This window comes from Coenobita brevimanus, chromosome 28 (genome assembly GCF_032717465.1).
Source record: "Coenobita brevimanus isolate Jiangsu-jjx chromosome 28, ASM3271746v2, whole genome shotgun sequence".
Classification (NCBI taxonomy): domain Eukaryota; kingdom Metazoa; phylum Arthropoda; class Malacostraca; order Decapoda; family Coenobitidae; genus Coenobita; species Coenobita brevimanus.
In genome coordinates this window covers 8,112,414-8,124,913 of record NC_136981.1, presented here as the reverse complement: position 1 = coordinate 8,124,913, position 12,500 = coordinate 8,112,414, and the positions used below count along the sequence as shown (strand labels likewise).

The 12,500-nt window shown below is 44.6% G+C and overlaps 1 protein-coding gene across 1 annotated transcript in view; it reads left to right on the top strand.

Annotated features, from left to right (window-relative positions):
* The window catches only part of LOC145394667 (cell adhesion molecule Dscam1-like), a 162,718-nt gene that overhangs the window by 125,908 nt on the left and 24,310 nt on the right, over positions 1–12,500 (top strand). Inside the window, exons 14-23 of the mRNA XM_080268441.1 lie at positions 4,833–5,012; positions 5,444–5,575; positions 5,790–5,942; positions 6,834–7,027; positions 8,023–8,202; positions 9,466–9,540; positions 9,601–9,778; positions 9,968–10,114; positions 10,518–10,673; positions 11,095–11,231. Of these exons, the coding sequence (XP_080124567.1) occupies positions 4,833–5,012; positions 5,444–5,575; positions 5,790–5,942; positions 6,834–7,027; positions 8,023–8,202; positions 9,466–9,540; positions 9,601–9,778; positions 9,968–10,114; positions 10,518–10,673; positions 11,095–11,231 (1,532 nt within the window). The remainder of the gene's footprint in view (positions 1–4,832; positions 5,013–5,443; positions 5,576–5,789; positions 5,943–6,833; positions 7,028–8,022; positions 8,203–9,465; positions 9,541–9,600; positions 9,779–9,967; positions 10,115–10,517; positions 10,674–11,094; positions 11,232–12,500) is intronic.

Below are 12,500 nucleotides of genomic sequence, written 5' to 3'. Positions count from 1 at the left end.
TATATCGATACAGATTGCACGATTAACACATAAGAATACAGTAACAGAGCAGAATCAGGAATAAATCGGTAAGGAAAAGGTGATACTAACCTTCCTAACCGCACTTCAATACCGCCCATTTGCGTATCTGTACCCGCCATCCTCGTTCGTATTAATTCAGTTTTCCACAGGTATTAAAATGATATATATTACAAGATCCTGAATTATAGACGCATGGAGGATCATATTACCCCTTCCCGCCGCCCAAAAATGTCCCCAGAATATTATATCAGCCTTCAAAATGCATGGAATCGAACTCCATGTTTAAAGAGGCAAGCCCAAGCCGGAGCCCTAGGGAGAGTCCGGACGAAGTATTTATATCTGTCCGCGCGGTCTGTCTTTGTTCGGTTATTTCTCCGGTTTATCCTGTTTCGATACTGTTCCCGCGGGTCTGTAGGCGCGTCCGAGCGAGTGATGGAATTGTTTTATTATAGATTCGTCGCGGGGACGCTGGAGAAGGCCGGATAGACACGGAGTTTTTAAAAAGAGAATGAACATAGCCGCCGTGTTTCGGATTCGCCCGCCATGTTTGTTTATATTTCATTTGGGTTGCGTTCGGGTTTGCATTTTCTCTTCAGCATATTTATAGTTCTCTCTCTGTGTGTCTGTCTGTCTGCCTCCTGTCTGTTGTTGTTGTTGTTTTTTTATTCCCCTGTTTGTGTGTCTGTCCACTTCCTGTCTATTCTCTTTTTTTTTTTTTTTCGTATTTTATTTTAGAGGTGAAAGTAAATTATGGAGTGTTATTATTTTTGTGATGTCCAAAAAATTCTGTGTGGTCGACTCTCTCTCTCTCTCTCTCTCTCTCTCTCTCTCTCTCTCTCTCTCCATTAACCATATCGATGTTGGCCTAAACAACTTCATTTCTAAATCTGCACACGACACAAAAATCGGCAACACTATATTAACTGAAGAAGACAGAATTAGCCTTCAAAATGACCTTGATAAAATTATCAGCTGGTCAGAAAAATGGCAAATGCCCTTCAATGTAAGCAAATGTCAGGTACTGCAATGTGGGAAGAAAAACAAAAGGTATGATTACGAAATGAAGGGCCAAATCATTAGCAAGTCCTCACTAGTTAAGGACCTAGGCGTACTAATTTCAGACGATCTGAAATGTTCGAATCAATGTATCTCTGTCGCCAATATAGCCAACAGGGCCCTAGGCTTCATCAAAAGACATTTTACATATAAAAGCAAAGATATTGTAATCCCCCTATACAAAAGCATAGTCAGGCCACACTTAGAGTTTGCAGTGCAGTTTTGGGCGCCTCACCTAATTAAAGATACAGAAATACTGGAAGCGGTCCAGCGTAGGGCTACCAAGTTAATCCCGTCCCTGAGGAATAAACCATACCTCGAGAGACTCAAGGAATTAAACCTATTCTCTCTTCGAAAACGGAGACTCAGGGGACAACTGATTGAATGTTTTAAGATTCTAAAAGGCTTTAGTAATACTGATTCAAGCAAGCTATTCACAGTAATTGCCGAGACTGTAACTCGAGGAAATGGTATGAAGTTGCAAGCAAGGAGGGCTGATCTTGATATAACCAAAAACTTCTTCACTTACTCTGTTGTAAGCGAATGGAATAAACTCCCTGGGAATGTGATTGAGAGTGGTACCATAAATATGTTTAAAAAGAGACTGGACATGTATCTCGACGCAATTGGTATCGTTTAGTTAGAATGGAGCAGTTATTGCATATTCGCGTCTGCATTCATCTGTCTATTAGACACAGACAGTATTTTAGGATATATATAATAGATAAACATTCTGTTCATCTTTTGATTAAAAAAAAAAAAAAAAAAATGCATTCATAGAGTAAGTATGTGGCTGTATGCCCAAATTTTCCTTTTCCATATTATTATTCTTTCTGCCGATCCTATAAAATTCCTTCAGGTTTTTCATTCCTGCAAGGTATTACTTCCTCTCTTGTTTCCTGTACGGCAAATGCCGGAGGGTCTGGAGGGTGGGGGAGAGAGCCTTCTGCTGTGCTATCCTTTTCTCCTGCTCCTATGCACTATATTAGGATTAAGGCCGGACCACCTCGTAGGGACCGTAAGGTCTGTGTGGTCTGTGTATCTATGTAACTCTCTCTCTCTCTCTCTCTCTCTCTCTCTCTCTCTCTCTCTCAGTCCCATCCTCCCTGTCCATCTCACTTGCTTCCCATTACGACGGAAATCTTGTAGAAGGAAAGAGAGAGGGGGGAGGGAAGAGAGGGAGGGAGGGGAGGGGGGAGAGAGGGAGAGGAGGGGGAGAGAGAGAGAGAGGGAGGGGAGGGGGAGGAGGGAGGGAGGGAGAGTAGATTGCCTCGCTAAGTTTTAATCACAGTCTGGGAGGGAAAAGTAGTGAGAGAGAGAGAGAGAGAGAGAGAGAGAGAATTGGAAGAATGGAGTGAAGGGAAGAAAGAAGGAAGGAATGTTAGTGATGTGTGTGTGTGTGTGTGTGTGTGTGTGTGTGTGTGTGTGTGAGAGAGAGAGAGAGAGAGAGAGAATTAGGAGAATGGAGTGGAGGAAAGAAAGAAGGGAGGAAGGAAGGAATGTTAGTGGTGAGAGAGAGAGAATTAGGAGAATGGAGTGGAGGAAAGAAAGAAGGGAGGAAGGAAGGAATGTTAGTGGTGAGAGAGAGAGAGAGAGAGAGAGAGAGAGAGAGAGAGAGAGAGAGAGAGAGAGAGAGAGAGAGAGAGAAATTAAAAGATAGAAGAGGGAGGAGAAGGAAGGAAGGAATATTGGTAGTGGAGGAGGGAGGAGTGTAGTATTGGAGAAGGAGGGAGGGAGGAAAGTATTATTGGAGAAGGAAGGAAGGAGGGAGGGAAGGAGGCGAAGGATTTCAGGAGATTAAAAGGATGAAGGAGAGATGATGAGAGGAGGGGAGAGAAGGAAGGAAGAGGAAAGGAGAGGAGAAAGGGAGAAAAGAGAGGAGAGGAGAAGAAAGAAGGGAGAGAGAGAGGGAAAGGAGAGAGAGAGGAGAGGGAAAAGAGGGAGAGAAGAGAGAAGAGGAGAGAAAAGGAGGGAGAGAAGAGAGGAGAGGAGAGAAAAGGAGGGAGAGAAGAGAGAGAAAAGGAGGGAGAGAAGAGAGGAGAGGAGAGAAAAAGAGGGAGAGAAGAGAGAAAGAGAGAAAAGGAAGGAGGGAAGAACAGGAGAGAAAAAGAGAGGAGGAGGAGGAGGAGGAAAGACGAGAGAAGAAAAGAGTGAAGGAGAGAGAGAGAGAGAGAGAGGCCTTAATTCCTTCCTCTTAGCCAGAAGTGACGGTAATTCCCCGGTTCCCTGGCGTATCTATCGATCTATCTATTTGTCTGTCTATCTGAGGCCATGTACACCCATTTATCTATCAGTACATATCCTATTTATCTATCTGTCCATCTGTGTATCTATCAATCTATCTAAACTTTCCATCTGGCTATCTATCAGTACACCCTTCTATCTATCAGTCCACCCTTCTATCTATCAATACACCCTTCTGTCTATCAGTCCACGCTTCTATCTATCAGTACACCCTTCTGTCTATTAATACCCCCTTCTATCTATCAATACACCCTTCTATCTATCAGTACACCCTTCTATCTATCAGTATACCCTTCTGTCTATCAATACCCCCTTCTATCTATCAATACCCCCTTCTGTCTATCAGTACACCCTTCTATCTATCAGTACACCCTTCTATCTATCAATACACCCTTCTGTCTATCAATACACCCTTCTGTCTATCAGTCCACCCTTCTATCTATCAGTACACCCTTCTATCTATCAATACACCCTTCTGTCTATCAGTCCACCCTTCTATCTATCAATACACCCTTCTATCTATCAATACACCCTTCTATCAATACACCTTTCTATCTATCAATACACCCTTCTGTCTATCAGTACACCCTTCTATCTATCAGTCCACCCTTCTATCTATCAATACACCCTTCTGTCTATCAGTACACCCTTCTATCTATCAGTCCACCCTTCTATCTATCAATACACCCTTCTATCTATCAATACACCCTTCTATCTATCAGTACACCCTTCTGTCTATCAGTCCACCCTTCTATCTATCAATACACCCTTCTATCTATCAGTACACCCTTCTATCTATCAGTACACCCTTCTATCTATCAATACACCCCCTACCTCTATCTATCTACACCTATCTATCGTGTAGTGAAAACATACCTCGTTTGTTTTTATCTATCTGTCTATCTATCGAGCTGTCTAACCAGGTAAACATTATATCTGTCTATCTATCTATCTGTCTATCTACACGCTCCAGTTTATTTATCTATCTGTGTGTATCTATCTATCTATCTCACGTATATCTATTTTGACCCCCTGTCTATTCTGCCTTCCCTCCTTCGCTGAGAGAGAGAGAGAGAGAGAGAATCAGCTGGTAAGCCATTGATTCCGGGATTAGTAGAGTTGTGTATGGTCAGCCTCTCTCTCTCTCTCTCTCTCTCTCTCTCTCTCTCACACACACACACACACACACACACACACACACCATATTATGCACATCCAAGTAAATTCTCTCTCTCTCTCTCTCTCACACACACACACACACACACACACACACACACACACACACACACACACACACACACACACACACACACACACCATATTATGCACATCCAAGTAAATTCTCTCTCTCTCTCTCTCTCTCTCTCTCTCTCTCTCTCTCTCTCTCTCTCTCTCTCTCTCTCTCTCTCTCTCTCTCTCTCTCTCTCTCTCTCTCTCAACCCCACACTATCTTCACCTTCGAGTAACCCTTAGGTCCTTGCAGCCTTAAAATTCCCGCCCTTCTACCCCAGGTGCGGGCGGGGAGGAGTGGGTGGGCGTGGGCGGTGGCGGTGGTGTGGGCGTGGGCATGGGCGTGGGCGGGTCGCTGGTGGTGGCGGCGGCGCGGGAGGAGGACAGTGGGCGGTACATGTGCACAGCGGACAACGGCATCAGCCCAGCCCTTACCAAGACCATCACCCTCACTGTGCTAGGTGGGTTTATCTATCTATATCTATCTATCTGTTTTACTTTACTATGTGGGTTTATCTATCTATATCTATCTATTACTGTACTATGTGGGTTTATCTATCTATATCTATCTATTACTGTGCTAGGTGGGTTTATCTAACTGTCTATTTATCTATATATTTTTACTGTGCTAGATGGGTTTGTCATGTATTTATCTATCTATCTATCTTTTCTATTGTGCTAGGTGGGTCTCATCTATCTATCTATCTGTCTATATCAGTATCTGTCTATCTTTCTGACTGTGCTAGGTGGGTCTGGTATCTATCTATATAGTTCTATCCACAGTATATATCAATTTTTTGTGTATACTAGAAGGCCAAATTGTAGGGAATAACGCAAAATAAATCACACACAAGAAGGTGCTAAGAGTCCTGCGTTGATGGTGTTCGTACAGAGGGTGCCCGCGTGGAGGAGCGCGTGGTGAACCAGTCCTCAGCGGTGGGGGACAGTACCAGCCTCAGGTGTGCCGCGAGGGGTCACCTGCCCATCACCTTTACCTGGGCAAGGGGAGGCGTGCCCATTACAGGTGATTATAATTAAGGGTATCTCTCTCTCTCTCTTTCTCTCTCCATATATTGTGAAGAGAGTGCATGTTTGTTTTCATACAGCCATGACGTCTAGACAGTTCTGTGTGTGTGTGTGTGTGTGTGTGTGTGTGTGTGTGTGTGTGTGTGTGTGTGTGTGTGTGTGTGTGTCAGCAATCCCAACATATCTTTATCTTCTCTTCCTCCTCATCCCAGGTAGTGAAGATGAGGTATTACGAGAGGAGGACAGCGGACGCACCTCTGTCTTACACCTGCCCGCCACTCGCCGCTCCCACGCCGCCGTGTACACCTGTCAGGTCGCTAATCAGTATGGACAGGACTCCGCTACGTTCTTCCTGAGTGTTGTGGGTGAGGAGAAGGACGGGGATATTCTCTCTCTCTCTCTCTTTGTCAGTCTATTTATCTATCTATTTACGTTGCTGGTAAGGAGGATGAATTTTATGGAGATATACAAAGATAGATTCTCTCTCTCTCTCTCTCTGTCTCTGTCTCTGTCTCTCTCTCTCTCTCTCTCTCTCTCTCTCTCTCTCTCTCTCTCTCATCGTTCTGTCTTACTGTCTTCAACGTCTTTCATTTTACCTTCATTAGTAGTGCTCTTCCTTCATACAGAGTTAGATAGATAGGTAAATATATTGCTTGATAGACAGATAAATAGACAGATAGATAGATAGATAGATAGATAGATAAATACAGATAGATAGATAGACAGAGCTAACAAAACAGAACATAAAATAAGGCAGGTAATGTTTCTCAGTACCAGAAATAGGCAACTAAATCCCCCTCAACACCAGAAATAGGCAACTAAATCTCCCTCAACACCAGAAATAGGCAACTAAATCTCCCTCAACACCAGAAATAGGCAACTAAATCTCCCTCAACACCAGAAATAGGCAACTAAATCCCCCTCAACACCAGAAATAGGCAACTAAATCCCCCTCAACACCAGAAATAGGCAACTAAATCTCCCTCAACACCAGAAATAGGCAACTAAATCCCCCTCAACACCAGAAATAGGCAACTAAATCCCCCTCAACACCAGAAATAGGCAACTAAATCTCCCTCAACACCAGAAATAGGCAACTAAATCCCCCTCAACACCAGAAATAGGCAACTAAATCCCCCTCAACACCAGAAATAGGCAACTAAATCTCCCTCAACACCAGAAATAGGCACAAATTCTCCCTTAACACCAGAAATAGGTTGCCAATCCCCCCTAATCCCCCTCCCCCCTTGCCACAGAGCGTCCAGACCCCCCTGGGCATGTACACGTCCAGGAGGTAAGGAGTCGTTCGGTGTCGCTGGCCTGGGCACCTCCGTACGATGGCAACGCCCCGCTGACCCACTACCTCCTGCAGCACTGGCCGGCCCGACCCCCCACAGGACCCCCGGAGAACACCACCCTGCCACGACACCTCACCCAGGCTACACTCAAGGTAATACACTCCCCACAACACCCTAACACCCCTTCCTGAGCAGTTTATTTTCAGGTATGATTGGTTAATTTCCTCTTGCCACACCCTAACACCTCTTCCTCAGCAGTTTATTTTTGGATACACCACCCTGCCCCGACACCTCACCCAGGCTACACTCAAGGTAATACACCCCCCACAACACCCTAACACCCCTTCCTGAGCAGTTTGTTTTTGGATATGATTGGTTAATATCCTTTTGCGACACCGTAACACCTCTTCCTCAGCAGTTTATTTTTGGATACGCCACCCTTCCACGACACCTTACACAGGCTACACTCAAGATGCGGCAAGAGGCTCGCCAGCACTTCTTCCTTAGCGATTTACTTTCTAAACTATTTGTCTGTGTACCTATAGCCAGAAGCCATAATCCCATAAGGGGTATGTCTTTGAGTTAGTTGTTTTCCGGGAAGGGGCACTAACCCGCCACCAACCCACTTGTTGACACGTAGGGAACACGTATGGTTTGGTTATATGGTTACCACCCGGCGTTGTAAATGGTTTCCTGGCTTACAGGAAACCATTAGGCTTGTCACTCAATGTAAAGCCACCTGAAAAGGAAAGAGTAATAAAGAGTGACACGAATGATGGGAGAAATAGGAAGAGAGGAGGGCAGACACAGAAAAAGAATGATAAAAGTGAATGAAGAAGTAGGCAGCACTACATCAAGTGAGTGGATGATGGTCGCCACCTCCAATTAATATCCTCTTTATGATTTATTTTCCAAACTACCCATACCCATTAACGTCATCATTTTTGCATCTAATATCTTAATATGGACCAAGATTTCATAAATAACACAAGAAAATATTAACAGACCAGAATAAAAAATAAATTGGTCAGGAAAGGGTGTTGAGTAAGCTTCCTAACTGCACGAAGATAAAGCCCTTTTTTATTTATTTTTTTAAAATCATAATTCATTGCATCATATCCGTCATCCTTGGCCTTCTTGCTGCCAGGGATTGAGCCCGGGCCGGACGTACCACCTGCGAGTGCTGGCGGTGAATTCCCGTGGTGCGTCTCCCCCCTCGCCCACCCTCAGCATCACCACCCTGCAGGAGCCGCCCACCGCCCCGCCCACACACCTGGTCGCGCGCCCCCACACCTCACGCCCCGCCACACTGACGCTCACGTGGCAGGTGTGTGGGACTGAAAGTGTGAATAACTCTTTACCATGATTATTTTTAAACATTTTTATTTGTGTATGTGTGTATGTATGTACGTATGTTTATTTTTCATTTTATTATTATTATTATTATTATTATTACAACATTTTATTAATTTCAGTTTTATTATTACATTTTCTTCTTGTTACAGTTTAATATTACATTTTATTGTTATTAGTTTTATTGTTATATTTTATTACACTTATTATTACATTAATTACATTTTAATACTATTGCAGTTTTATTATTACATTTTAGTACAGTTTTATTATTACATTTTAATGTTATTGGACTTTTATTATTACCTCTTATTTGCACATAAACGTAAGGAGAAATAACTCTACTCCATCTTTTAAAAATCCACATATTGGGGGTGACCAAGGTATAACTATTTTAGGCCAAGTTAGAATAAAAACCAATATAGTACCTCCACAATAGCACAGTATGATAATGCTGTGTGTGTACATCATTTCCAGAGCTCTTCTTCGTGACTAGCGTTCATCTGAAGTTACAAATGAGCTTTCAAGATGGAGACATGGCAATTTTAGGCCAAGTTAAAATAAAAACACTATAGTGCCTCTCATGCTAAGCTCATTCACTAAAACTATGCTACGCCTCACTATCCTATCTATCTATTGCCAGACGCCTCAGTCCCGTTCGGGATGGCCACAAACAAATCGCCTCCATGTCTCCCTGTCCCCCGCCATTTCACTGCCCCGCTTCCAACTCACACTCCCCTCTCTCATATACCTCTCCGCCCCATCCCTCCATCTCATCCTCGGCCTCCCCCTCCCTCTCCCCCCCCTCCACCTCACTCACATACACTTTCTTCGTCAGTCTTTCACCCTCCATCCTCTCCACATGGCCAAACCACCTCAGTGTATTCTTCCTAACGCTTCCTATCACATCCACATTCACACCACAATGTTCCTTTATATCCTCATTTGTCAGCCTGTCTCTCCATGTGACTCCACAGGCTCCTCTCAAATAACTCATTTCCACTGCTCTCAGTTTTGACTTGTGTCCTTCCAACAACGTCCAAGCTTCACTTCCATACGTTAGAGTTGGTATCACAATACTGTCATGTAGTAACTTTTTCACTTCCATGCTCACTTCCCTGTTTCTTATCACTGCTTTCAAAGCACCAGCAACCTTTCTTCCCTGCTGTACCCTTTCAAGCACTTCACCCTCCCACTGAAAATTATGACCGCAACTACCCCCACCAAACCCCCACAGGCCCCAGCAGCCCACCTAGACCCCGGCGAGATCACGGGCTACCAGATCGGCTACAAGGAGGCTTCAGACGGGGGCGTGGAGCAGATCAAAGAACGTCTGAACGAGAGGATGAACGAGCGACGCGAGACCGCTCAGGAAGGGGCAGGGGGCGTGGATGACGGGTGGCGGTGGCGGAGTGTGAGGGGCGGACAGAGGCAGGCTGAACTGGGAGGCCTGCGCTACTACACCCTCTACACGGTGACAGTGAGGGCGGTGAACAGGGTGGGGGCAGGACCCAGTGCCACCCCCGTCACCGTTACTACTGGGCAAGGAGGTCAGTGCCTGGGTGTAGCATTTGTCTGTCTTACAAGGAGGTCAGTGATTTGAGTGTATCGATTGAGCTGACGTTATAGTACCACTCTTTACTTCAGACGTGTTTCATTATTAAGTTTTGGATTTACTGTATCTTTATTGAGCCTCTTTCCCTGTCTATCTATCTGTCTATCTATTTATCCATCCACAGTTCCGTCAGGGGCGCCGGGGGATGTGCAGTGTGACCCGCTCTCGTCGCAAGCTCTCAGGGTGCGTTGGACTCCCCTGCCCCGCCACCTCACCAACGGCCCCATCCACGGCTACAAGGTGTCCTACAAGCGTGCCTCCAACATACAAGGTGAGGGGAGTGGCGATTGGCTCATATATAGTCCGTCTGTTTTTATCTGGTGGTTTGTACTTCGGTTTTTAAGAATTGAGATAAATCCCTTCTACTCTCCTGTCGTCTCCCCCCTTTCCCACCCACTTACACCCACTCGCCCAATCGTCTCCCCTCCCTTGCCCCACCCATTCACACCCGCTCTTCTGCTGTCTCCCTTTTCCCCCACACTCACACCCACTTTCCCATCCTCTTTCCCTCCTCCCCACACCCACTGCTATCCTCTTTCCTTCTTCCCCACCCACCTTCCTGCTCTCTCCCTCTTTCCCTACCCTCTCTCCTGCCCTCTCCTCTCTCCCCCTTCCCCACCCACTCTCCTGCCCTCTTCCCCCACCCACTGACGCCTAACCCCTCCTCTCGGCAGGGTCCAACGCAGTGGAGGTGAAGCGAACGACCAACCTTGAGACAAATCTGCAGGGTCTGGGTCGCTTCACCAACTACACCATCAGAGTCCTGGCCTATAACGGGGCTGGGGACGGCGCTCTATCCTCACCTGTCCACTGCGCTACACTCCAGGATGGTCAGTGTCAGGATAGGGAGGATGGGAAGGCTTGAGGAGATGTAGAATTGTAAAAAAAGTTAACAGGAATGGATAGGAAGGATGATAAATGCTTGAGAGTTAAAGACTGGGAGGATGGACAGGCTTAAGGATAGGTAGGATTGTAAAAAGGTATACAGGAAAAGATGGGAAGGATAGTAAATGCTTCAGGAGATGTAGGATTCTAAATTAGTTAATGTGAAAGGATAGGAAGGATGGTAAATGGCTAGGTAGTGGTTGTATAGATTTCTCATACACCATTTTGGACTCGATAGGATAGGTTTTGAGAAGATTAGGGGTACTAGCAAATCATATAACCTTGATCATCCTGGGAAGATTTAACTTGTCATTAATTGTATTGGTAGACTGAGATATAGTAAAAAATCTGCCTCCCCCCTGACAGTGCCCGGCGCCCCTCCTGCCATCCGTGCATTGGCTGCCAGCGAGGACAGCGTGATGGTGTCGTGGCTGCCCCCTAGACAACCAAACGGGGTCATTACAGGCTACACTCTCTACTACCGCCCCCTCAACGCTCACCAGGTAACCCATAAAACCATACGATACTCCTCTCACCTTAACTTGGCCCAGATTTTCGTCCTTTCACATACACCTTTCACTTTAACTTGGCCCAGATTTTCGTCCTTTTGCATACTCCTTTCACCTTAACTTGGCCCAGATTTTCGTCCTTTTGCAGCTTATTTCACATACCTCAGTGGCAGAATATACTATTCTTTTCACCTTAACTTGGCCCAAAATTTCGTCTTTGTGCAGCTTATTTCACGTACTTTAGTGCCAGAAAAAGGGGGCACTACAGCACTCCATCCTTTCCATAGCACTTCTTCATGACTAGCACCATATACTCTACTCCTTTCACCCTAACTTGGCCCAAAATTGCGTCTTCTTGCGGCTCATTTCACATACCTCAGTGGCAGGAAAAGACAATACGACGACTCTCCATCCTTTCCACAGCACTTCTTCATGACTAGCACCATATTCTAGTGCTAATATGTTGTTGTTAATCAGCATTCAAGATATAGATAGGGGAATTTTAGGCCATGTTAATCAGCATTCAAGATAGAGGGAGGGAAATTTTAGGCCAAGTTAATCAGCACTCAAAAGAGAGATGGAAATTTTAGACTAAGTTAATCAGCATTCAAGATAGAGATGGAAATTTTAGGCCAAGTTAATCAGCATTCAAGATAGAGGGAGGGAAATTTTAGGCCAAGTTAATCAGCATTCAAGATAGAGGGAGGGAAATTTTAGGCCTAGTTAATCAGCTTTCAAAATAGAGGTGGAAATTTTTGGCCAGGTTGGAATAAAAGGAGTATAGTAGTTAAAATTATTCTCCTATGCTCACAGAAACATTACTACATTGTCCATAAAATTTTTCAGAGAATATTATGGCCAGCAGCATTCCCCCAAACATTATTATTATTATTATTATTATTTTCAACATTCCTTCAAACATTGTAACTCATTCCTCACTTCCTCATTTCCCCCTCTCACCTGTAACATTGCCTCATCTACCTTCATCTACCCTTATCCATCTCATCTACACTTCAAACATCACTACCCCGCTGGTTTTTATAATGCAAGAAAGAAGGAACCAAAGGCCAGGAACCTGCAAAATTGTTACTTCCAAGAAAATAATAATAATAATAATAATAATAATAATAATAATGATAAAAATAAATGAGAGTCTAATTCGTACCATTTATGTTGATTTTCTTCACTCTCTTCTTCTTACGTCTTATCGTATTTCCACCTGCCACTTAACAGGATAGATTGAGTGATAGATAGAATTACCTT